The sequence below is a fragment of the Chelonoidis abingdonii genome, chromosome 15, assembly GCF_003597395.2.
Source record: "Chelonoidis abingdonii isolate Lonesome George chromosome 15, CheloAbing_2.0, whole genome shotgun sequence".
Lineage (NCBI taxonomy): Eukaryota > Metazoa > Chordata > Testudines > Testudinidae > Chelonoidis > Chelonoidis abingdonii.
In genome coordinates, this window is record NC_133783.1 from 42,705,442 (window position 1) to 42,731,864 (window position 26,423).

Sequence of the window (26,423 nt, forward strand, 5' to 3'; positions counted from 1 at the left end):
CATCATAGAATCATAGACGATTAGGATTGGAAGAGACCTCAGGAAGTCATCTAGTCCAATCCCCTGCTCAAAGCAGGACCAACACCAACTAAATCATCCCAGCCAGGGATTTGTCAAGCTGGGCCTTAAAAACCTCTAAGGATGAAGATTCCACCTCCTCCCTAGGTAACCCATTCCAGGGCTTCACCACTGTCCTAGTGAAATATTGTTTCCTAATATCCAACCTAAACCTCCCCCACTGCAACTTGAGACCATTGCTCCTTGTTCGGTCATCTGCCACCACCGAAAACATGCGAGCTCCATCCTCTTTGGAACCCCCCTTCAGGTAACTGAAGGCTGCTATCAAATCCCCTCTCACTCTTCTCTTCTGCAGACTAAATAACCCCAGTTCCCACAGCCTCTCCTCATAAGTCATGTGTCCCAGCCCCGTAATCATTTTAGTTGCCCTTCGCTGGACTCTCTCCAGTTTGTCTACATCCCTTCTGTAGTGGGGTGACCAAAGCTGGATGCAATACTCTGGGGATTGCCTCATTGATGCCAAATAGAGGGGAATAATCACTTCCCTATATCTGCTGGCAATTCTCTTACTAATAAAGCTCAATATGCCGTTGGCCTTCTTGGCAACAATGGCACACTGCTGACTCATATCTAGCTTCTCGTCCATTGTAATCCCCAGGTCCTTTTCTGCACAACTGCTGCTTAGCCAGTCAGTCCCCAGCCTGTAGCGGTGCATAGGATTCTTCCTTCTTAAGTGCAGAACTCTTATGCACTCAACCTCTGGACCTGAAGGCTCTCTTATTGTCCTCCTCTGTAATCTAGAATTTAGTAGTGTTATTAACACCTTAAGAGTCCCTAAAGCTCAAGCCATTTTATTTCAATCAATATGTACTAACACACAGAGAACTCTTATAGGATTATAGTTTTATTGCAAGGTATATTTTGGATGAGGGCAGAGAATTCCTAATAATTTTCCAGTTTATTTTCCTCTGTCCCTGTCCCTACCAACTTATTTTTCTTTGCAACTCTAATAAGCTCATAAAGCCTGTGATGCTGAGTGAGCACTTGCAGAAAACACAAAAATTCACCTCTCAAGGGACAGCAGGGACATGAGAACCAATGTCCTCTTGCTGTTAAAACCAAAGCACAGAGTACTGAGTATCAGATCTCATTCTCCCACTGAAAATCTGCTACCCCATTCAGAAAGCTGAAGCCAATTTGAAACTAGATTAGTCACTGAAATAGAGACACAGAAAGGAAGAAGTGACACAGTTTGAACACCAAACAGAACTTTCAAATATTTGTTTTTTAAAAGCATCAGGAAAAATGAAAAAAGAGATAGGAGAAGGGAAGCATTGCGTGAAATACAAGCCAGCATTTTGAGTGATTATTTTTTGTGAAGAAGGGAAACCAATGTCTGAGCTAAACAATTGATAGAAATATGGAAACTCACACTGGGTTTTGACTGAAAAGATTCAAGGATGTTCTCTTGAAAGAAATTCATATAATATTTAAAATTATTTTTCCAATACCTGTTTGTTCTGTAAGAAAGATCAAAGCAATAGGAGGATAAAAATACCATAAATCCATTGCATATCAGTATAGGTATGAAGCTAATTGCATTATCACTGTCACCATATACAACCAGAGGAATTTCATTGTGCTCATTTCAAATCTCTCTCATAATGTCATTCTAAAAATAAAAACACTCTGAATAAATTATTTCAGTAAATTTGAAGGTTTTACTGAGCTTAAAATTCTAATGTAATCTCCCAAATTGCTACAGAATTTACCAGCTTTTCTTTATCAGATTTCCCCCCCCAGTTCTTAATATTTCTACCTTAGCTATGCGAGTCACTTCCTATAAGTGTATGTGGTATATTTTAGAATGAGTATGGTGCAATGTCAGTAATCCTGAGCCTTCAAGATTACAATTACATCCGGCGAGGTGCTGAGCCAACTCAGCTCCTATGGAAGTCAATGAGAGTTCAGGGTTCTAGGCAATGTCACAGCCTGAATGATTAAATCATATGTATCCACCCAGAATAGACAAGACTTTCAGGAAGTCTGGCATTTGAAAATGAAAGAATACAGAGGACTTAAACCTGATGTATAGTACCTTAAGAATAGCAAATAAAGAAACAGCAGTATTCAGCTAAACAACCTACCAACCAGAATGCTGAATCCTGTCAAACCAGCATCTAGAGAAATGTTTTGAAATAGTTTTTAACTATAATTGGCATTTTTGAAACTGCTAGTGTCACAGCTAGTCAACACTAAAAACCCCTCTTCTTCTGATTGTTAAAATAATATTACAAAGGGCAGAAATTGTTTTACAGTCACATGACCTTGGGTTTATCCTTTCTTGAGTGTTCATGCTGCTGATAAACACAGATGATGTCATTTATCTGGAAGACAGCCTTTACCAGTGTCATGATGCCTTGTGTGATATGGAGTGGAGTGGTAAATACGTCCTCTATACTCTGGGTGTGACACACAGCATTTTTTATAAGGAGTAGAGGAAAATAAAATAGTAAATAGAGCAACAAATATACACGAAATACTCTCTCACATAAAATGGCTTTTGGATAAGCTAAAGAAAGCAGCCTAGAGTGTTCCTAAACCTTTCAGCATTAGTCCCATCTATAAGATGAACTGTCCTTTGGGTGGGATAAGTACCCACAACAAAACAAACTCCAAGGGTGAAATCCTGATTCTGTTGAAGTAAATTGTATTTTTGCTATTGACTTCATTGGGAGCAGGATTTCAGCTCTAACATGGACACTAACCACAAACATTAGGTTTTAAACCAGAGAAATGGAACAAGAAAAGAAAGAACAGCTTCAGGGTGGCTACTCTTGGACCTATGCTGCACCATGTTAATCTTGTTATTCCGCGAAATTAAAAGGAAAATAGCAGGAGCAGAGGGAAGAGTAAGGATAGAACACTTTTATTACTTGGAGTGCTTTGGGGCATGAGGTGTTTCAGGTTTTCCTGTGACAATTAGTAATAGGCTCAGAAATTTTATTTGAAAGTAAAAATTTTGTTTCATGTGTTGCCTATTTTACAGTTGATGTGGTTGTTCCCCAATTTGTGAATGAAAACTAATGTATTTAGCATCACATATTAGAAAATTAATGTATCTAAGACCTTCTCTCCCCCCACCACACACACACATCCATAGTGAAAAAGTCTTACAGGACATAACAGAGGAAACAAATAGGGTTCTTTAGTTGGAATTCTATTGATATTAATTTAAAAATGTATAGAATTTAAGAGCTATAAATCTCTGCTATAGAATTCTATACATTGTCTTAAAATTGAATAGAAAGATTGTTATTCTTTATTAATTTCTGTAGGACTTTTCCATAAGGGTCCTTTTTAACTCCAGATCAGGATAGTTGAGTTCTCTATAACCTACATAAAAATAAAATAGAGAAAAAAAGATCTCCTTGTTAATATTTACTATTACAACTCTGGGTCCATCGGGGTGTCAGAAGGCCTTTTGGATATGGACATAGGAGAACTATGTTTCAAGATTAGTTACCAGTCTTACCTGCTTCTCCTGTACCAGCTCAGAATGTTTTATGGGTTGAGTACAAATTTTCAAGAAAGTATTAATTTAAGGTTTCTATGATCTCTTCATGAGTGAAAATATTTTACAGCCAGTATTTTTTAAGCTCTAGAAGATATCTGAGGAAATCAGATCTGAAAGACTAACTCTTGATTTGGTCTCATTTCACTTGGCAAAGCACAGCCAATCAGAAATCATTTGATGAAGAGACATTGTAATGGCAGATTCCTACTGTCCTTTGTTAGACTAGTATGGTTGTAACTATGGCAACATCTTTTCTCCAGACCAAAGTTCAGTTATTTTACAACTTTATTACCACTTCTGTTAGTTCAAAGTTTACTGGCATAATTTTCTACCAGTACAAAACTAGGTTTACAATCTCTAACAGCAGGGAACAGTGTCTTTCAGGTTGGAGCTCTCATTAATAAGACTAAAGAAACAAAAAAAGTATAACCTGCACTACAAGAAAATACATCTCTCTGATAAAATGCCATCCAGAAGAAAAAAACAGATGTTTGCATCTGCCTGTTTTACTAGTATTTGGTCTTTTGTGATAATCTGCCTTGTTCTTGCAAACAAAAACTGGGTCTCAAGTAATGTTAACTTTACCGAAGGAAATTCAAGTGCTATTATAACCGTCACATATGGGGTTTTTGAAGGTGTGTGCTCAAAGAAGGTGATTGGTGGACTTGAAACGCCAGCAAAAAATTTCCAAGGTAATTACTGTAGTGAATATAAATGGATACTGTTATGTTGTCTTACCTTGATACATTTCATTTTAGCAGATTCTGTGAAGAGCAGTTCATGTCTTTTATTTGTTTATACATATAATATTTTTATTGAAGACAAGAGTATTTACATACTAACATTATGGGATTTAGGAGAGTTGTAAAAACAAGAGAACAATAGTACAGCATATAATAGCAGCAACACATTTGCAAACAGAAAGCCGTTCACATTATCCAGGATCTTGTTAGTTCATAGCTTTGTCTGTGGGAAGTATCAAGGTAAAAGGGAAACAGTTGTATTAAAAACAGCAAGTTAGTTTGCAAAAGCTTTTAGTCCATAGCATAAAAGTAGTTACTGCTCATTTTATTATCATTTTTATTACAAATTATTTCAAACCTAAAAGATAATACAGTGTTGCTGATTAGGAATGACATATTGTCTTTGTATTTATTGTGATTTATATAATGATTACTTATCCTAGCCTTTAGGTTTTTTCTTTTTTTCTCCCAATTATTAAGGTGAAATTCATGGTTTGCTATTTCAAATAATTTATATAGAAAGTTTGTTACCTGCTCAACTCCCATTCACAAGATCACACCCTATGTGATTACTGACAGGGAAAAATCTAGAGCACTGAATATATACATAATAAATAGTATCGATAAATAAATACAAATCTAAAGAGAGAAAAATGCCTGGAATAGACAATTATGTTTTATGTATTGTTTTTACATAAAACACAAAATACATACAGTGTTCTGACCAAAATGCTAGGTTTAAAACAGTAATTTTATTCTAAAACATGATTGTCACAAGTTTTATGTTAAATTTTTTAAATATTTACAGCCTATCAATGCCAATATAAATATTTTAGCAAAATTTGTATAAATTGATTGTCATTTTAGTTAGGTATTGTGGGGAGAAATAATATTAATGGATAATATTCTCGTGTAGCCTTTTCTTTTAAGGCCCCTTCTTTTTAACATGTAAATAATGGAGTCAGTCCGTTCAACATATAAACTAGTATTTTAAAATCTTTTATGTTTTCATGTTTCTGTAGCTATCTAATACTAGCAATTCCTTTTTGATTAACATCACACTATGGAACGTACCTGGCAATGTGAGCTTAACATAGACCTTTGATAGAGATGTTGCTCCATGAGACTACGAAAGGGTGCCTTTAAACATTCCACTTTGATAAACTATGATATGAGATTTCCAAAACAACTCAGGGAATTAGAATAAGTTGTGTTTTTCCACCCAGATGCATATTAGACTTTACCACATCTAAAAATGTCCAATAGATGGGTCACAGCTGAACTCTACACTTATATACAAGTCTGATTTTTCTGTATCTTCAGTTCTTCATATTTATTCTCACTAGTAAATGTACCATAGGACAGGAGGAGGACAGGCAAAAAGCAGAAGAGAAAGCAGAAAAAGTGAGAGATACCAAAAAAGGAGAGAGAGAATTCAGATAGGCTTGGCAGAATTCAATTTTTATATTGTTATAATTTTGTTGGATAATTTGGATGTTTATTTTTAAGAATATTTTCAATTTTTGTCCATTGTGTTTTCACAGTTGTGGAAAATTATTGGGGGTGTCGGAGAATTATTTGATTACAGTAGATGTTAAAATTCAAAAAGTTAAAGCTTTATACTGTTTGAACACATATTGTCGATATCATATGTTCAAATATACAAAGTAAATACCCTTAAATCAACCTCTAACAAGTTCCTAACCAGTATTTTTCTTACTTTGCCTATATATATTTCAGTTATCGGTGGAAATATTTTTTCATCGGTTTGTGTATGTTTGGTGAAATTGATGATTACTAAATTTACTGATAAAAATCTGATCCTTCCAAGTCTAGATATAGACAAGAAGAGGGGAAAATGAGGAAAGAGGGAAAAACAATGAAGTATGAAGTTTTACCTAGAGGAACCATGAAGGAAGATGCTATAAATATAAGACAAGCAAATATTAGAAAAAATATATTAGAAAAAGCAAAGTGGACATAGTAAAATGGTGCAGCATAAATAAGAGTCATAAATAAGATCTCAGTTAGGCACCAATTCTGCTTAGGCTTACACACTTAACTTTATGCACTGTGATTAGTTCTATTGACATCAGTGGAAGCACTCTGCACAAAAGGTAGGCATGTACATAAGTGTTTGCAAGGATCAGGGCCTTACACTGGATTTTTTACACCAGTGTTATTCCATTGACTACAAATGAGCTATTGTGATGTACTCGTTTGAACAAGAGAAGAGAAGCAAGCCACAAAACCTATTAAAGTCGGAGAAGAATGGTTTAAAACAATTAGCAGACAAGATATATATTTTATAGATTATTTTATATATCGTACTTTTGACAAAGACCGTGATGCCACAAACAAACAAAACTAACCCAGACAGGACCGCATCCTAGGTCTAGGAAATAATGATCAGGATAATTTATTTTTCACACCTAACATATTATTTTCTGAGTTTAGTAAAGAGACTCTATCTATACCCAACGACAACACATTACCAAGACCACAACAGTATGTAACATTGACAAGAGACTTTCTATATGATGTAACTGCACTGAAGTCACCTTTGGCTGAGTATCTATGGCCTGGTCTACACTACGTGTTTATACCGATTTTAGCAGCATTAAACCGATTTAACGCCGCACCCGTCCACACTACGAGGCCCTTTAAATCGATATAAAGGGCTCTTTAAATCGGTTATAAAGGCTCTTGATAAATCGGTTTCTAGTTACATCCGGCCTCCTCAACGAGAGAGTAGCGCTAAAATGTATTATCATATCGGATTAGGGTTAGTATGGCCGCAAATCGATGGCATTGGCGCTCTGGGCTGATCCCACAGTGCACCACTGGACCGCTCTGGACAGCCATCTGAACTCGGAGCACTGCCAGGTAGACAGGAAAAGCCCCGCGAACTTTTGAATTTCATTTTCCTGTTTTGGCCAGCGTGGAGCTCATCATGCAGCACAAGGTGACCAACGCAGAGCTCATCGCACAGGTAGCAATTGCAGTCTCCTGAGATAACGAAAAAGAGCTCCAGCATGGACCGCACGGGAGGTACTGGATCTGATCGCTATATGGGAGAGGATTCTGTGCTAACAGAACTCCGTTCCAAAACGAAATGAAAAACATTTGAAAAAATTTCCAAGGCCATGATGGGAAAAGGCCACACCAGGGACTCAGTGCAGTGAGAGTGAAAGTGAAGGAGCTCAGACAAGCCTACCAGAAAACCAAAGAAGCAAACGGAAGGTCGGGGCAGGGACGAAAACATGCCGCTTCTACGCTGAGCTGCATGCAATTTAGGGGGCTGCGCCACCACTACCCCACCCCTGTCCGTGGATTCCGAGTGGGGGTTGTAATCTCAACCATGGCTGAGGATTCATGCGAGATGGGGAAGTGAGGAGGAGGAAGAGGAGGACGAGCTTGCAGAGAGCACACAGCACTCCGTTATCAGCCCCAACAGCCAGGAGCTCTTTTCTGACCCAGACGAAATTACCTCCCAGCCCTCCCAAGCCACTAGCCCAGACAGTGAAGCCATGGAAGCGGACCTCTGGTGAGTGTACCTTTGTAAATATAAAACATGGTTTAAAAGCAAGCTTATTTTTTAATGATTGATTTGCCCTGAGGGCTTGGATGCATTCGCAGCCAGTAAAGTTACTGGAAAAGTTTTGTTAACATGTCTGGGGATGGAGCGGACAATCCTCCAGGGACATCTCCATGAAGCTCTCCTGGAGGTACTCCAAAAGCCTTTGCAGAAGGTTTCTGGGCAAGGCAGCCTTGTTCCGTCCACCATGGTAGGACACTTTACCCACGCCATGCATGTAGCAAGTAATCTGGTATCATTGCATGACAAAGCATAGCTGCGTATGGTCCCAGTGATTGCCTGCATTCAAAGCAAACATCCGTTCTTTATCTCACTGTTTATCCTCAGCAGAGTGATATCGTTCATGGTAACCTGGTTGAAATTCAGGAATTTAATTAAGGGGACAGAGATGGCCATTTCTACTGGGCTGTTTGCCTGTTGCTTAAAAGAAATCCTTCCTTGCAGGTAGCAAGCAGGGAGGGGAGGAAGGATAGAATGGCTGAGCTTTTTCGCGTTTTGGCTAGCAGGGATCTTCCAGCTACCAGCCACGCGGTGGGGGGAAAGGGGGTGATTAGCAGTGATCTTCATGATTACCACCATGCGGTGCAGGGGACGGGGGTAAAGCGATCATCTCTAGAGAATTGATGGCAGGGTTTGGTTTCTGCTGCTTGCATGGAAAGGCTTCACTGATGGGCACTGTGTAATATGAAGGCTGAGAAGCCGAAAGACAATGGCTTACCAATGGCTGCATGCAAGCTGAATTCTGATGCCCGGCGTGACCTGCGTCTGTGAGATCTGTAACATCCAGAGCCCAGGCACTCAATATTAAGATGCAAAATGCGACCTTGTAGTGAAATCACATGTATGCTATGTAAGGTGAATAGTGTTGTTCACTGTGAAAGAGTATAACCATTGTTCTGTAAAATGTATTTTTTAAATACTTCTCTCTCTTTTTTTCCCTCCCTCATGCAGCTGCACATTTTTCAAGCCTCCCTACTCATCCCGAAGGCTAGCTCAGATAAGGCGGAGGAAGAAGAGGACGAGATGAAATGTTCTCCTGAAATCATGGAAGTAACCCGCAATGAAAGAGCTCATCTGAATGAGTGGAAGGATGTGGTATCAAATTACAGGAAAGATGCCAGTGAAGGAGTGAGGACAGGAGAGACGCTCGAGATGAGAAGGTGTGGCAGGGAAGATCAGAGGTGTAGCAGGAAGATCAGCGGTGTATGGCGGGATTGAAACGCTGGGGCTGCTGTGATCAAACTGACATCCTCCGACGTCTGGTGAAAAGCTTCAGGAAGAGCAGCGAGGTCACAGAGTGCCGCTGCAGCCCCTGTGTAACCACCCTCAGTACACTCACCATGTTCCATATCTTCCTCACCAGACGTGTAAGAACGCGTGGGGAAGGCTTCGTTGCACCTGCCCACTCCACCCCATGGACAGCCCAACCAAAAGGCTGTCATTACATTGAAATGATTTTAGTGGCCTTTTCCCTTCCCTCTATCTCCTCCCAAACCACACCCGGGCTACCTTGTCAGTTTTCTCCCTCTTTTATAATAATGACTTTTTAATAAAAAGAATACATGATTTTTAAACGATAGTGACTTTATTTCCTTAAGCAAGCTGTAATCGAAGGGGAGGGTGGGTTGCTTACAGGGAATGAGTCAATCAAAGGGGGTGGGGTTCATCAAGGGGAAACAAACACAGCAGTCACACCGTACCCTGGCCCGTGATGAAACTGCGTTTCAAAGCTTCTCTGATGCGCACCGTCTTCCTGGTGTGCTCTTCTAATCGCCCTGGTGTCTGGCTGCGTTGTAATCAGCGGCAGGTGATTTTGCCTCAGCCTCCCACCCCGCCATAAAGGTCTCCCCCTTACTCTCACAGAGACTGTGGAGCACACAGCAAGCAGCAATAACAAAGGGGACATTGGTTTGGCTGAGGTCTGAGCGAGTCAGTAATGTGCGCCAGCGCGCCTTTAAATGGCCAAATGCACATTCTACCACCATTCTGCACTTGCTCAGCCTGTAGTTGAACAGCTCCTGACCACTGTCCAGGCTGCCTGTGTATGGCTTCATGAGCCATGGCATCAAGGGGTAGGCTGGGTCCCCAGGATAACTACAGGCATTTCAACATCCCCAACTGTTATTTTCTGGTCTGGGAAGTAAATTCCTTGCTGCAGCATTTTAAACAGAGCAGTGTTCTGAAGACGCGAGGTCATGAACCCTTCCTGGCCATACCCACGTGGATGTTGGTGAAACGTCCCTTGTGATCCACCAGTGCTTGCAGCACCATTGAAAAGTACCCCTTGTGGTTTACGTACTGGGTGCCCTGGTGCGCCGCTGGCCAAGATAGGGATATGGGTTCCATCTATGGCCCCCCTACAGTTAGGGAATCCCATTGCAGCAAAGCCATACACACTATGGCCTGCACCTTTCCTAGAGTCACAACCTTTTGTAGCAGCAGCTTAGTGATTGCTTTGGCTACTTGCATCACAGCAGCCCCACAGTAGATTTTCCCACTCCAAATTGATTCCCGGACTGACCAGTAGCTGTCTGGCGTTGCAAGCTTCCAGAGGGCTATTGCCACTCGCTTCTCCACTGTGAGAGCTGCTCTCATCTTGGTATTATGGCATTTCAGGGCAGGGGAAAGCAAGTCACAAGTTCCAGAAAGTGCTCTTATGCATGCGAAAGTTTCTCAGCCACTGCGAATCGTCCCACACCTGCGAAACTATGCGGTCCCACCAGTCTGTGCTTGTTTCCCGGGCCCAAAAATCAGCGTTCAATGGGTAGAACCTGCCCCATTACCAGCAGGAGCTCCAAAGCGGAGGGGCCCATGGTTAGGGAGAATTCAGTGTCCATGTCCTCATCACTCTCGTCGCCGCGCTGCCGTAGCCGCCTCCTCCTGACCTGCCTTTGCAGTTCATAGTTCACCATAGACTGCACGAGAATGCGCGAGGTGTTTACAATGTTCACGATCGCGGTGTTGATCTGAGCGGGGTCCATGCTTGCTGTGCTATGGCATCTGCACAGTTCACCCAGGAAAAAAGGCGCGAAACAGTTGTCTGCTGCTTTCACTTAGGGAGGGGTGAGGCTGTACCCAGAACCACCTGCAACAATGATTTTTGGCCATCAGGCACTGGGCTCTCAACTCAGAATTCCAAGGGGCGGGGGAGACTGCGGGAACTATGGGATAGCTACAGGATAACTACCCAGAGTGCAACGCTCCAGAAATCGACGCTAGCCTCGGACCATGGACGTTCACTGCCGAATTAATGTGCCTAGTGTGGCCGCGTGCAATCGACTTTATACCATCTGTTTTATAAAACCGGTTTAATTTAAATCAGAATTATCCCGTAGTGTAGACATACCCTATGATAACAGCATATTATCAAATTATGAGGATGGCAAAGCTATTTCAATGCAAGTTATAAGGATCACATTACAAGGAAAAAAGAAATTGAGTGTTAGTAGTAGGATATCTTAAAAATTTAATAAATGAAAATAGTGACATCATTTGGTATCATTTGTTTAAAACAATTTCAATTAGAACAAAGGTTTTAGGGACAGATCAGCCCTATATTTATCTAGTTAAAATATTATTTTAATTTCAAATTTTTTTTATAAAAAAGTTGTTTACATTTGACTGTATCCCTCTCACACCGACTGACGTAGGTCCTCATCCTAGCTCCATGCAGATAGACCTTCGTTGACTTCAGTGGGACTCCATGTGGGCACAGGTGTCTACCCATACAGAGCTCACTGCAGAATCAGGGCCTCAGATTGGAAGCAGTTCAGAGTATGCATCTCATCTTTGTGTTTTTACAGCAGCTAGCACAATGGAGCCTCAGTTCTGATGATGGCATCTGGATGCTATTATAAAATGAAAATCAGTCACAGAATTCTTGTATGGGTAGGGCAAGTAGGATTTGACCCTTCACTTTAGAGAGAGAGAGAGAGAGAGAGAGAGATTTGTGACCCTGTTTTGTTCTTCTCTAATTAAAGTAGAAGTGAGATTTAAAATACGACATTACTAAATGATTAGCTTACCACAATAGTTATTCATATTTATTGAAAAATAAGAATGCCTGAGATATTTAAATTTGAAAAGACCCAGAGTTTATTCTGGCCATGAAAGCTACTTTAAGTGAGATTTTTATTATATAGATGAAGAGATGTTTAAAGACTAATCTAAATATAATTTTCTTTCAATTAAAAAGTCCCTCAAATAAATTCTTCTAGGAATAAAGTCAGTGTAGAGTGCACTTGTTGTAAAGTAATTCTTAGGGTCTGTATTGTATATGATTATTTATTTGTTAAAGTTTATTGTATATGATTCTACAAATTTTCAAACATACATACACTTCTGTGAAAGATTAACTTCATCTGTTAAAATGATTATCAAAAAAGTTAGGCTACAAAAGTCAGAACATTCCAGTACAGTACAGTGTCCTCCAGCCAAGGGCCTTGAGAAGTAGTCATACCCTTAAGCTAATGGGATAGCGGATGATGAAGAGAGTTCTTTTGCCATTTTAGCAAAGGCTGCATTCCATGTCCCCCTCCCCATCAGTGAAAAGGAAGAGGCTCTTAAAAGGCCACATTTATGTGAGAAAATAGAATTGACAGTACAAGTAATGCACCTTTAATTGAAAAAAAAAAAGTAACCTCAAGAGCAGTGATATCTTTTATTGAACCAACTTCTTTTGGTGGAAGGGATGAGTTTTTGAGCTTGAGAAAGCTCTTCTTCAGGTCTGGGGAAGCTAACCAGAGTGTCTGAGCTAAATACAAGTTGGGACTTTGTGTAAATTATTCACTCACGGGTGATTTTTTTTTGGTATTATTTTTCTGTTAGTTCATTTGAGATTATAACAATTGTCTGGTTTCACCCACACCACATAGTTGTCGGTGCATTTGTTGCACTGGATGAGGTACACCTTGTGTGATAGGCATGTGTAGAACCCATGGATTTTGAAAGGTATGTTGCAGGGGGAGAGAGAAGAATACTGGTGATTGTAGAAGTGGAGATATATCTGCAAGTTTTGCATGTGTTGTTCTGGCAAGATCTGGTGCCGCTTTGAGGTCTCTGGAGAGATTTCTGCTAATGATAAAGAGCTTGGGGAGATTGTGGTGGTATTTGAAGACAAGAAGAAATGGTTTGGGAAAGATTTTCTTTCAAGATGTGGTCCCCATCAAGTATGGATTGTAATTGCTTGATTATATCTCATATTGGTTCCAGTGTAGGGTGGCAGGTGAAGTTGTGGTGAAAATCCATGAGGGAAGCTAGGTTGTCTGTCCAGAGGAAAAAAATATCATTAATGTATCTCGGTGTAACGCCGCCCTCCTGGCTCCTCCACAAAACTCAGTCGGAGACCACTCAAAGTGTATGCACCAGTGCTCTTTCATTCTTGTGCCAGTTCTCACCACCTGCTATATACACTGTCTTCAGGCCAACACCCTGGGGAACTGCTAGTTTCCCCAGCTAGCAGGGATCTAGAGCCACACGCTCCTCCTCTTCCTGTGTCCCCCCCTTGCCAGCTTTATATGGCCGGCTGGCTGATTAGGCCCACAGCCCCAACTAATCTCCTTAATTGGAGAGGGGCTAACAGGGAGCTGGCCAGCCTCTCCTGGCCAGCACCCTGTTACACTCAGGTATATAGTTGATTCCATAGTATATTTTTTCAGAAATTCTTCCTCAAGAGGATCCAGGAAGAGACATTGGCATATTGAGGAGCCATCCTACTATCCAGGGCTGTTCCTATGGTTTGGACAAAGTATGTATTGTTAAATATGAAGTTGTTATCAGTGAAGATGAAATGGATGAGTTTCACAATGTGTTTGCGGTGGATTTCTGAATGTTGTAAATTATCTTGAAGATATTTGAGGCAGGCAGTGATTCTATCATGGTGCAGGATGTTGGTATATAAGAAGGTGACATCCATGGAGGCAAGGGTGGAGTTCTGGGGGAGGTTGTTAATGTTGCAGAGTTTCTGGAGGAAATCAGTGCTATCTCAAAGGAGGCTGCTTCTTTGGGTGATGAGTAATTTGAGGATGAATGAAGGTAACCAATGTGCAAACTAGTGCACATTGGAAAATATTATCCCAATTATGTGTACAAAACAATGAGGTCTAAATTAGTTATTACTAGCCAAAAAAGAGATCTTGGAGTCGTTGTGGATAATACTCTGAAAACATCTGCTCAATGTACAGCCGTAGTCAAAAAAGCTAACAAAATGTTAGGAACCACTAGGAAGGGGGTAGATAATAAGACAAAAAAGATTATAAAGCCACTATGTAAATCCATCGGGAATACTGAATGCAGTGCTGGCCACTCCATCTGAAAAGAGATGCATTAGAAATGTACAAGTTACAGAGAAGGATAACAAAAATGATTAAGGGTGTAGAACAGCTTCCATATGAGGAGAGATTAAAAAGATGGACTATTCAGTGTGGAAAAGAGAAGATGGAGGGTGTGGAGGGATATGATAGAAGTCTATGAAATCATGAATGGTGCAGAGACAATGAATAAGGAAGTGTTATTGACCCCTTCATATAACACAAGAACCAGGGGTCACCCAACGAAATCAACAGGCAGTAGGTTTAAACAAACAAAAGGAAGTACTTCTTCACATAATGAACAGTCAACCTGTGGAACTCATTGCCAGGGGATGTTGTGAAGGCCAAAATTATAAATGGATCTAAAAAAGTCTCAGTAAATTCATGGAGAATAGATCTATCAATGGCTATTAGCCAAAATGGTCAGGGTGCAATCCCATGCTCTGGATGTCCCTAGATCTCTGACTGCCAGTTGCTGGGACTGAACAACAAGAGATGGATCACTTGATGATTGTCCTATTCTGTTCATTCCCTTTGAAGTATCTGCCATTGGCCACTGTTGGAAGAAAGGATACTGGGCTATATGGGCATTTGGTCTGACCCTGTATGGCAATTCTTATGTTCTTGTGATTGCTAGGAGTCCTGATACTCTTTTGGTAAGAGTAGTGTAGCCAGATGTGATGGGTCTGCCTTGGTTCCCTTATCTGTGTATCTTGGGAAGCATGTAGAAGTTCCCTGGGATGGGTTCAGGAGGATGAGGGTGTAGACTTTTTCTTGGAGTTGTTTGGGGAAGGATTTGATGGTATCTTTAAATTCCTGTGTGGGATTTTCTTTGAATTCTTTATAGTAGGCGGTATCAGAGAGTTGTCAGTTGGCCTCGTCGATGTAGTCACCACGATTAAGGACTGCAATGGCTTCCCCTTTTCCTGATGGTTTGAGCACTATCTGGTTAGTTGGATTTTGGGGACTGTAGAGAGATTCTGATGGATGAAATATTTGTTGGTAGTTTCTCTGCTGATTTTTTTTCCTGAAGCAATTGGGGTAATGAGTCATTGTGTGGTTTTGTCCACTGGGAGGTATCCAGTCAGACAATTCTTTTTTCTTATGACTGTAGTTGGAGATGTGGTTCATGTCACCTCTGTTGTGAAAGAATTCCTTGAGGCAGAGTCGGCAGAAGAATTCTTCTAGTTCTTCACATGCTCAAATTCTGTGGTGGGGAAGAAGTTCAGTCCCTTGGAGAACACAGATACTTCACTTTCAATAGGTTGATGATCTTGGGTGTCATGTAGTGACCATATGCTGGCCCTGGTGTCATGGTTTTCCTAGAAGTAGTAGTCTGCTGGTTGAGAGGTTGTAGTTGCTTCCACTTTTTGTCTGTGTGTTGAATGACTGTCATCAGGGGTTTTATTTGATAGCTTTGGGTTTCCTCCATGATCTCCAGGTAGGTTTACTGATTTTTTTCCTTCCAGGGTGTGGGAGCATGCAATGATTGCTTGTTTGAGATAGCACTCTTGTGGCGTATATAAGGTGCAGGAGATGGCTCCTTAGTTTTTTTAAGGTCCTTTTGCAAAGCAGGTCAGCATACTTGGGGAAACAGATCTTGTTCAGCTTGACTTCCTTCTTCTTTATATTGTGAAGCTTTTATTTTAAATGGCAGAATTTGATATCTTCCATAGTTGTTTGCATTGTTGTTGTAGCTGAATTTGCATGGTTGTTGTGTTGAATTTCCAGCAACCGTTTAAAATCTTTTCAAGCAAAGATTCCAACAACTTCAATGTGTCATTCATTTTATTATGTGCGTCTTTATATTATGAGACTAGCAATTTGCTTCACAGCAATTTAAAAACTAAAAGGATTTTAAAATGCACAAACTATTTGTCATCATTTAGCTACCAGGTAAAAGTGGAAATATGTCTAGCTTCAGAATCCTGAAAGATTGTATTTTTTCAGTGTATAAAAAGGATGGTAATACAAACATACACAAAGAAAATGTGAAGGGAGAAGTATGCTTTTTATTTGAAAAGTTTTATAAAACATCTATTAGGAAGGGTTATGAACATACTTTTAAATATACAGCACATCCTCTCACTAATAGCAAGCATCTCGTGCACTATGGATCTCTATGACATATTCTGCGCTAGTTTCTCTTGTGGAACTCCCATTGGTCTCCATGCAGGGTGTGTGTGAGAAATGGAATGGGAAACATGCTATAAAGATCTGCAACGTGAATTAGAAAGAGAATTTTGCCCTTGTAAGACTGTTCTTGGGTTCTAACGAATTTGCTGGCAACAGCACTGTGATTGTTTTTAAAGAGTTAGTTAATTAGTAGCCTTACAAACAGACTAACAAAGACCATTACAATGACAAACCTCCCAATTTATTTATTTACTCCATTGAAAGATATGTTGGATTTTCTGTTTTACATTTTGGCAGTTAACAGTACAGAACACAAAAAACTTGACCAAGGTAACAGCAGCCTACTAACAAGCTGCTAATGATTTATATAGGGTAATTCAAGTACTTTATACTTTCATGAGCTGGCAGAATGATCTGGCAAAAGTTCAGAAGCTGTTAGTCACCTCAGAACATTTGTGTATCTACCAAAGTATAAGCAGAGTTTGTGTTTTGATTATTTACCTATGGTGGGGACATCGGAACAGTTCTATTCAGCTAATACTAGGTGGGAAGTGTTTTGTCCATGGCTTGGCTTGTTTTCAATCTGAAAGCAAACTTGGGCCATTTTTAGGGCCATTTATTTTGCGAAGAAGTTGCAGGGTGGGGCATGCATACATGCCAGCCTTGAACTAACTTTACTAAAAAACAGGAAGTGACATAATTGGAGGAAGTTTTATTATTTTTCGATTATCCTACAAAAACTCTTGACAAGCACTTGAAAAGTAGTGATGCTAGAATTGACTTAACTGGTCATCAATTTTCATGCAGACAGATGTTCTGTGATGCCTCATGGGAATGTATCACATTGGGTTAGATTATATTGTACTGTACTTTAAAAAAAATTATAATGTACATTTTTAAATGAATGTAGAACTTGTGAAAGGTGTCAAACTGGTAGCACTGGAGATTGAAGACACCAAGGGCAGTAGTCTAAACTTGTTCCCACTGAAGTCAATGAGAGTTTGAGCATTTAATGGGGTCCTAGGGCCAATACAGTCCTAATATAGTCCAGAACTTGACCTATCCTGTGGTAAAAATAAAATAAGCAAATTGATGTAGGAAAGGCCAGGTAGGGTTGTGGGGGAAAATATCCACGGCCTTCGTGTGTGGAGTGTTTTGCACTGTAAATGCACAGAGGGTTTCATTTAAATGTAGATTCATACTGATTATTTTCAATAAAATCTGCTTTTGCAGATCACTTTTGCTGGTTCCAGCTGTGAAGTACAGGATTTTATTCTAGCCTCCAACAAAATATTACAAACACTAGAAAGACAACCTATAACATATTACCTAAAAAACTTTTTTTTTAAAAAAAAGTCCTATGCTGGATGGGACATTTAGTGTGTGTAAATACACTGCACATATGCAGATATATTGTATCTGCTAACTTGGGATTGCAGTTTACCTGAATAAGATCAATTGCTCGTGGTCAGGGATTAGAGTGGGTCCAGACATACAAAAAGACTCTCATGATTAGTTAAACTTGAGTGAACAGGTTAAAGGCTGGCAGAGAAGAATGGACTGATCTTATCTGATACAGACCCAGACTTGTTTTGTGAAATAGACAAATATTAGTAATAAAGCCATATGCATAATGAGGTCATAATAAAGCTGAGGTAGCACTTGCTTCACTTCAGCTTTGTGAAATGTCCACCTCTTGAGTCTTTTCCTATTTATTTCAAGCAGAATTACTTACATTTGTATACAGTTTACATAACAGGGTCTCATCTGCTGTTACACAGAACAACGTTTCCCAAGAGTAACATGTAAAACAGGAGACAGCAGTTTCCTTTCCTGTTTCTTTTCAATAATCTATTTTAAAAGAAACACAGTGTAGGCCTGATTACTGTTATGATTTCTCTAGTTATAGACAGTAAACTCAATACTCTACAATTATCTGTTGTATCCCACGAAGGGGTAGAAATGAGTTTTTTCTGTGGATGCTGATTGGCACAGTTCCTGTTCGAATGATTATTCTAATATGGCTCTGGTTTTGTTGTTATACTAATTACGTGTAAAGGCACCTAGAGCCTTGTATAGGTGTCTTTTTAATATTATTTAAATCAAAATAAGTAAATAAATAAAATATCCAGGTACAATGTTACCCTAATCTCAATATAGACCTACTGTGACTGCACCTGGAATAATGTGTTCAGATCTAAGCATCTTATTACCAGAACGATATTGACAAATTAGAAGCATTTTATGGAAGGGAGAAAAATAACAGACACAGCAATCTACACATATAAAGTAATAACGAAGGCCCAGATCCTCAAATGTATCAAGGCCCAACTGCCCAAGCTCAAGGCCCAACTGTGCCCCAGGTTTCCATTCATAGACAGATCTTTGGGACTTAGGTGGCTATAAGTATACGCTCACAACAGTTTTGTATTTTGAGCAAAACTTGACTTTTATTAATAGCAAGTACTGGATCTGGTATTAATGCTGAGCTATCATATTTCAGTGACAGCGAAGCTGGAAAAGACAGAAATGAAAAGTTTGAACGTTGTGATTATCTTGCTCCTGGTTCTCAGTTTGCTTAGCTCCCTTATGAGTTCTGGATTTACATGCTGCAACACCATAACTAATCCCTACCAGACATTTTTGGGACCCATTGGAGTCTATACATGGAATTCCCTGAGTGGTAAGTATGTAATGCATGCTTTTCTATTTAGGTAGCTAGATAAAGAAATTAGATAGTACATGCAGAGAGAGTGCCTGATTGTTATGTACACTAGGGCCCCTTAACACCACTCTGGCAAAGCAAAGAGGGGTGTGTGTGTAAGTGAGAGAGAGAATGTGCATGCATGCATCCATTATAGGAGTTGATTCTCATTTACACATGCATGCATACACACCGACCCATTTCTAAATGATTATATACATAGAACAAATATATATAAAGGGTAGACTTCTAATCTCTAGCAAGGGCTATGGCACTTATCAGGAGTGACAGCAAGTCAGCATTATCTTCTCACTATTAAGATGTTAGGACTGCGTGTCTATGAATTTAATGGTTATGGAAGGACTATGAAAATATCACAGACCAGCAACATTTGAAAGAATTTTATTTTATTCACGTTTTATGCCATTCCTGTGACCATGGAATCTGAGCACCTTGTTCCTTCAGACAGCAATTAAATTGTAATGGTTATTTTAAATGAATCCATCATTCAGTAAGTTCCTGGGTGCATTGATTGCAATAATAAAAATGAAAAAACAGAGGTAGCCACTTACAACATAATTTAATGCAATTAAATGCATGCACATCACAGCAGAGGTCTGAAGCTGACCCTTCTCGAACTACTGAAATCAAGGTAGATATGCAGGAAAATGCAGATATTGGAAGTGACTAAGGACTAAATTTGCGAAGGTATTTAGGCACCTATGTGCTTTTGAAAATTCCACTAGGTACCTATCTATATCTTTATGCACCTAGATACCTTTTAAAAATCTGGACCCTTGTGTCCAGTTCAGTGTGGTGCTGAGTGTTGTTAATTTCACTCATGTCTGAAGAAAAATCATAACTCAAACATATAAGCAAAATAGCTAAATGTGACAGAAAGTATTCAGACTTGCTGTGGGCCTTATGGTCCTACTACACCCTCTCTCAAGAAATGGGAAGCTGTGAGGAGAAGAGCAACAAAAATGGGTCCTCCAAACTTGCCTAGGGGGTCATTAAGAAACCACAAAGACCTGGTTCTTGAATGCCTAGAGGGGGTAGCAACAGCTAGTTATGGCCCTGCTGGTTCAGATACAAAGAAGCTGCCTGGCCTTAGCAGTTTAGCTGGGACGAATGGAGTGAAGAAGGGTGCCCCTCTCTGGCGAAAATAGTCTGACATTCAGACAGTGCTTATGGGTCGCTGAGCTTATACAGCTGGGATTGCAGAGAGAGAAGGACCTGAGGAAGTTATCCCTGAGATACGGCTGGAGATATAAGGGCCCAGTAGGAAGAGGCTCAGGGAAATAGCAGCAAAGGATTGAAGTAACCAGTACATGACTGCTGTGTATATGGTGCCTGGGTTGGGACTTGGAGTAGTGGGTGGGCTGGATTCCCCTACCAGCCAGAAGTAAAGTGGTGTAACCTCAAGAAGAAGACAGGGCTTATTTACGAGTCTGAACACAGGGCTGAATTTAAAAGGGCTCAGAGCTGGGGCTGAAGACTCTAGTGAGGGCAGAGAGATTATTTATTAGACTCTTTAATACCTTGAATGGGTTCATTTGTACTTTGTGACTTGGCCAGAGTGCCAAGCCATTGACTATCCAACAAGGTTGCTGGCAGCCTGCAAAGGCACCCAGGGCAAGAAAAGGACAGTTAGAGGCACTCCAGAGGTGACTGCCCCTGTACACTAAAATTTAAAATCAAAAGAATGAAATGAGGAACTTAAGATGGTGGAAATGTTGTGGTAAAACATGTTTCCTTCACTATAAGAAAAATGCTTTCACAAATCAAAATAAACTAAAACTATATAAAATATTTCCTAAGCTGAAAAATAAGCAGAGACAGGGCTGGCTCCAGGGGTTTTGCCGCCCCAAGCAGCAAAAAAAAAGAAAAAAAGCTGCGATCGCGATCTGCGGCAATTCAGCGGGAGAGTCTTCGCTCCGAGCGGGAGTGAGGGACCCGCCACCGAATACCTGAAAGTGCCGCCCAGCTCCGTAGTGGCCGTCCCAAGCACCTGCTTGATAAGCTGGTGACTGGAGCTGGCCCTGAGCAGAGACTCCATGAGATGATAGACATCTGAACTCAAAGAGTCCCTAGAAGCATAACCCTTCATTCACCTATTGGGGTTGCCTCTGGCTTCTTTAAATGTATGTTGGTACTCTTCTGATCTTGCAGCTGTAATACGGGTGAGTGTGTAGGTTAATAGGATTCTGCTTCCCCTAAAAGTAGATTCTGGACTTGGCGAATTTCTTGAAAAAAATATCTGTTTATAGAGTATCTTCCATTAGGCAGTTCATCCTTCAAAATAATTTCATATGCAAAATAATTTCATGTCATTTTGGGTGCCTCTGTTCTTGGTTTACCTCCAGATAGCCTTTTGAACCAGTGTAGACTGGAATGGAATATTTCAAAAGCACTACAGATTTGGGGCCAAATCCTCAGTTGGTGTTAGACAGCATAACTCCATTGAAGTCAATGGAGTGCCACTAATTTAAATTTGCTGAGGATCTGACATTTTAAATGTAGTCATATTCAGGATAGAACATAATATGAAGGTTCCTTGAAGGTTCTTAATTTTCATATTAATTACCCCAAGTTCCAAAAACCCACTCTCAGGAAAAAAATAAAAAAACACAACCTATCTTAAGGGAGCTTCAGCTCATTGTTTATGCACATGCGAGCATGTAGGGCCAGCCAGAGCAAGTTTAGCAAGGTCAGAGGAGATAGAAATGCAGAAGTAGTAATTAGGAAAGTGCTCATTCTCAAGGACGAAATGTTATATTTTATATTTATGTTATAAGGTCGTAGTGCAGTTTTTAAACTAAGGGCTGGAGGAAAGCTGACAGGTGCGGAGAAGCACATGGTTCGGACATCCCTTAGGGGAAGATCTATTAATAGAGAATCTCTATGTCCTAGTGAGGAGGAGAGGATGGAAAATGATAAAAAACAGGCAGCGTCTGGTCAGAAACAGTCAAATAAAAAAATAGTCCCATTCAGTTACATTGTGTTATGGCAGACAGCTAAAAGGAGACAACCTTTTAACGTGCTTATATACCAGTGCTAGAAGTCTAAATAATAAAATGGATGAACTAGAATGCCTCATATTAAATGAGGATATTGATATAATAGGCATCACAGAAACTTGGTGGAATGAGGATAATCAATGGGATACAGTAATACCAGAATACAAAATATATCAGAAGGACAGAACAGGTCATGCTGGTAGGGGAGTGGCATTATATGCGAAAGAAAGCACAGAATCAAATGAAGTAAAAATTGTATATGAATCAAACTATACCATAGAATTTTTATGGATAGAAATTCCATGCTCTAATAAGAAGAATATAGCGGTAGGGACATGTTACCAACCACCTGACCAGGATGGCAATAGTGACTGTGAAATGCTCAGGGAGATTAGAGAAGCTATTAAAATAAAAAACTCAATAATAATAATGGAGGATTTCAATTATCCCCATATTGAGTGGGTACATGTCACCTCAAGATGGGATGCAGAGATAAAGTTTCTTGACACCTTAAATGACTGCTTCTTGGAGCAGCTGATCCTGGAACTCACCAGAGGAGATCTAGTCCTAAGTGGAGCACAGGATCCACTTAGATGAATATAGCTGGACTGCTTGGTAATAATGACCATAATATAATTAAATTTAATATTCCTGTGGCAGGAAAACATTATAGCGGCCCAACACTGTAGCATTTAATGTCAGAAATGGAAACTACACAAAAATGAGGAGGTTAGTTAAACAGAAATTAAAAAGTACAGAGCCAAAAGTGAAATCTCTGCCAGCTGCATGGAAAATTTTTAAAGACACCATAATAGAGGCTCAGCTTAAAAGTATACCCCAAATTAAAAAAAACATAGTAAGAGAACCGAAAAAGAGCCACTCTGGCTAAACAACGAAGTAAAAGAAGCAGTGAGAGGCAAAAAGGCATCCTTTAAAAAGTGGAAGTTAAATCCTAGTGAGGAAACTAGAAAGGAGCATAAACACTGGCAAATGAAGTGTAAAAATACGATGAGCAAGGCTAAAAAAGAATTTGAGGAACAGTTAGCCAAAGACTCAAAAAGTAATAGCAATTTTTTTTTAAGTACAACAGAAGCAGGAAGCCTGCTAATCAACCAGTGAGGCCACTGGATGATCGAGTTGCTATAGGAGCGCTCAGGTACGATAAGGCCCTTGCGGCAAAACTAACTGAATTCTTTGCACCAGTCTTCACGGCTGAGGATGTGAGGAAGATTCCCAAAGCTGAGCCATTCCTTTTAGGTGGCAGATCTGAGAAACTGTCCCAGACTGAGGTATCAGTCACCAGGACCAGATAGTATTCACCCAAGAGTTCTGAAGGAACTCAAATGTGAAACTGCGGAACTAACTGTAGTCTGTAACCTATCATTTAAATCAGCTTCTGTACCAGATGACTGGAGGATAGCTAATGTGATGCCAATTTTTAAAAAGGGCCAGAGGTGATCCTGGCAATTACAGGCCTGTAAGCCTGACTTCAGTACTGGGCAAACTGGTTGAAACTATAATAAAGAACAATATTGTCAGAAATATAGATGAACATAATTTGTTGAGGAAGTGTCAATGTGGTTTTAGTAAAGGGAAATCATGCCTTGCCAATCAATCTACTAGAATTCTTTGAGGGAGTCAACAAGCATGTGGACAAGGGGGATCCAGTGGATATAGTGTACTTAGATTTTCAGAAAGCTTTTGACAAAGTCACTCACCAAAGTAAACTGCCATGGGATAAGAGGGAAGGTCATCTCATGGATTGGTAACTGGTTAAAAGATAGGAAACAAAGGGTAGGTATAAATGGTCAATTTTCAGAATGGAGAGCGATAAATAGCAGTGTCCCGCAGGGGTCTGTTCTGGGACCAGTCCTATTAAACATATTCATAAATGATCTGGAAAAAGGAGTAAACAGTGAGGTGGCAAAATTTGCAGAGGATACAAAAATACTAAAGATAGTTAAGACCCAGGCAGTCTGCAAAGAGCTACAAAAGGATCTCTCAAAACTGGGTGACTGGGCAACAAAATGGCAGATGAAATTTAATGTTGATAATGCAAAGTAATGCACATTGGAAAACATAATCCCAACTATACATATAACATGATGGGATCTAAATTAGCTGTTGCCACTCAAGAAAGAGATCTTGGAGTCATTGTGGATAATTCTCTGAAAACATCCACTCAATGTGCAGCGACAGTCAAAAAAGCAAACAGAATGCTGGGAATAATTAAGAAAGGGATAGATAATAGGACACAAAATATCATGTTGCCGCTATATAAATCCATAGTACACCCACATCTTGAATACTGTGTGCAGATGTGGTTCCCCATCTCAAAAAAGATATATTGGAATTGGAAAAGGTTCAGAAAAGGGTAACAAAAATGATTAGGGATGATTGGCTTCCATATTTAGTGAGATTAATAAGACTGGGACCTTTCATCTTGGAAAAGAGACAGCTAAGGGGAGATATGATTGAAGTCTATAAAATCATGACTAGTGTAGAGAAAGTAGATAAGTGTTGTTTACTACTTCTCATAACAGAAGAACCAAGGGTCACCAAATGAAATTAATAGACAGCAGGTTTAAAACAAATAAAAGGAAATATTTCTTCACACAATGCACAGTCAACCTGTGGAACTCCTTGCCAGAGGATGTTGTGAAAGCCAAGACCATAAGAGAGTTCAAAAAAAGAACTAGATAAATTCATGGAGGATAGGTCCATCAATGGCTATTTGCCAGAAGCAGGGAATTAGTGACAGGGAATGGATCACTTGATGATTATCTGTTCTGTTCATTCCCTCTGGGGCACCTGGTACTGGCCACTGTCAGAAGACAGGACAATGGGTTAGATTGACCTTTGGTCTGACCGAGTAGGGCAATTCTTGTGTTCTTATATACTGCAATTGACAGTTCAGCTTTGGTAAGATCTCTATTATGTATAACATGCAAATGCCTATTGGTGTCAATAGGATTCCTGTATATGGGTCAAGTGGAGAATATACTATGCATACCTCTGCTGTGCATCCAACAGCACAACTTTCCCCTTAGATGGCTTTACTTCCACTGAAGTCAAGGGGAATCCTTCCATTGGCTTTAATAGGAATTGAATTGGACTCAGAGATAGGTACACAAAACATTGCACACCAGTTGTCAGCTAGCTAGGGTACAGTAAATTCTTTAAATAGCTTCCCAGAATATTTTATTTATAGGGAACTCCAGATTTTTCTTCCAATTGGTTGAAATGCCTAGAATGAAATAGATATTAGAACTGTTATATTTGCATAAGTGTACTCATATAATATCACTAATATCACAATGCTATTTGTAACATTGTATTCCTATTTTCTAGGCATCTTCGTTCTTCTAACCATGATACTGTTTACAGCGAACGTAGAGGCAAACAAACTGTCTGTAGAGTTGGCTTTAAACTGTGTGTTTTCTTCAAGTCAATATAAAAACTCCAGAAACAGTTATGAATATTCATACTGGCTCATGCTTCTTATCATTCTTTTGAATGTTGCAACTATCATCATCATCATCTTCTATCACCGTGCAAGGTATTCCAAAAGGAAGGAACAGGAAAGACCCATTGAAAATGCACCAAAAGATGGTATTTTATTTTAGTGAAACCAGTTCTTTCATTTAAAGGTGATGTGGAAGAAAATGGCACATTAACATGGACAATCATGACTGATAATTTAAATGTATATTATTGTTCACTTCAGTTGTTCATTGTGCTGTATGCCTATCTTTAGTACTGATTGAATTCATCTTCATCATTTTAGATCTGTATTTCCATATCAAATTATTTATTGATAAGGGCATCCATTAAATGAAGTTGTATAATGATCCCAATGTGCACCATTTGTCTGAGGGCCCTTTAAGAATGAGCTTTGCATAGCTCACCTTCCTGTCTCCTCCCCTGGGGGAGTCCCTATGTGAAGGTAAGATACAGCACAGTAAAGACCAGGACCTCTCAATGGATGGAACACAGTCCAGAACTGAGTTTTGAGGGGATCCCCATTGCACTGCTACTGGGTGAGTGGGCAGCACCAAAGTGTAATGGGCACTAGGACACAGATTTGAAAAGTGAATGTAAGGAAACATTCCATCTTCCTGCTGCTGCTCCTTCATTCCTACCCCATTCTGCATCCAAGCAAATCCTGTTGCAGCCCTTCTCTCCCCATCCATGCATCATTCAGCATAGCCAGTTTCCACCTCTTGCAGTCTGGCTTTTCTTGGCTGCAGAATGGCCCACTAGGGGCTGTTTAACTTGCAGTGAGGGCTGAATCAGCCCCAGGATCAGAGTGGCCTGAA

At 39.9% G+C, this 26,423-nt stretch overlaps 1 protein-coding gene across 1 annotated transcript; it reads left to right on the forward strand.

The window, feature by feature from the left end:
- Nucleotides 1–4,058: 4,058 nt before the first annotated feature.
- On the forward strand, nucleotides 4,059–26,423 carry CLRN3 (clarin 3). Its single transcript, XM_032801589.2, has 3 exons — nucleotides 4,059–4,287; nucleotides 18,884–19,063; nucleotides 25,456–26,423. The coding sequence occupies exons 1-3, from the start codon at nucleotides 4,059–4,061 to the stop codon at nucleotides 25,728–25,730; spliced, it is 684 nt and encodes a 227-aa protein (XP_032657480.1). The 3' UTR covers nucleotides 25,731–26,423.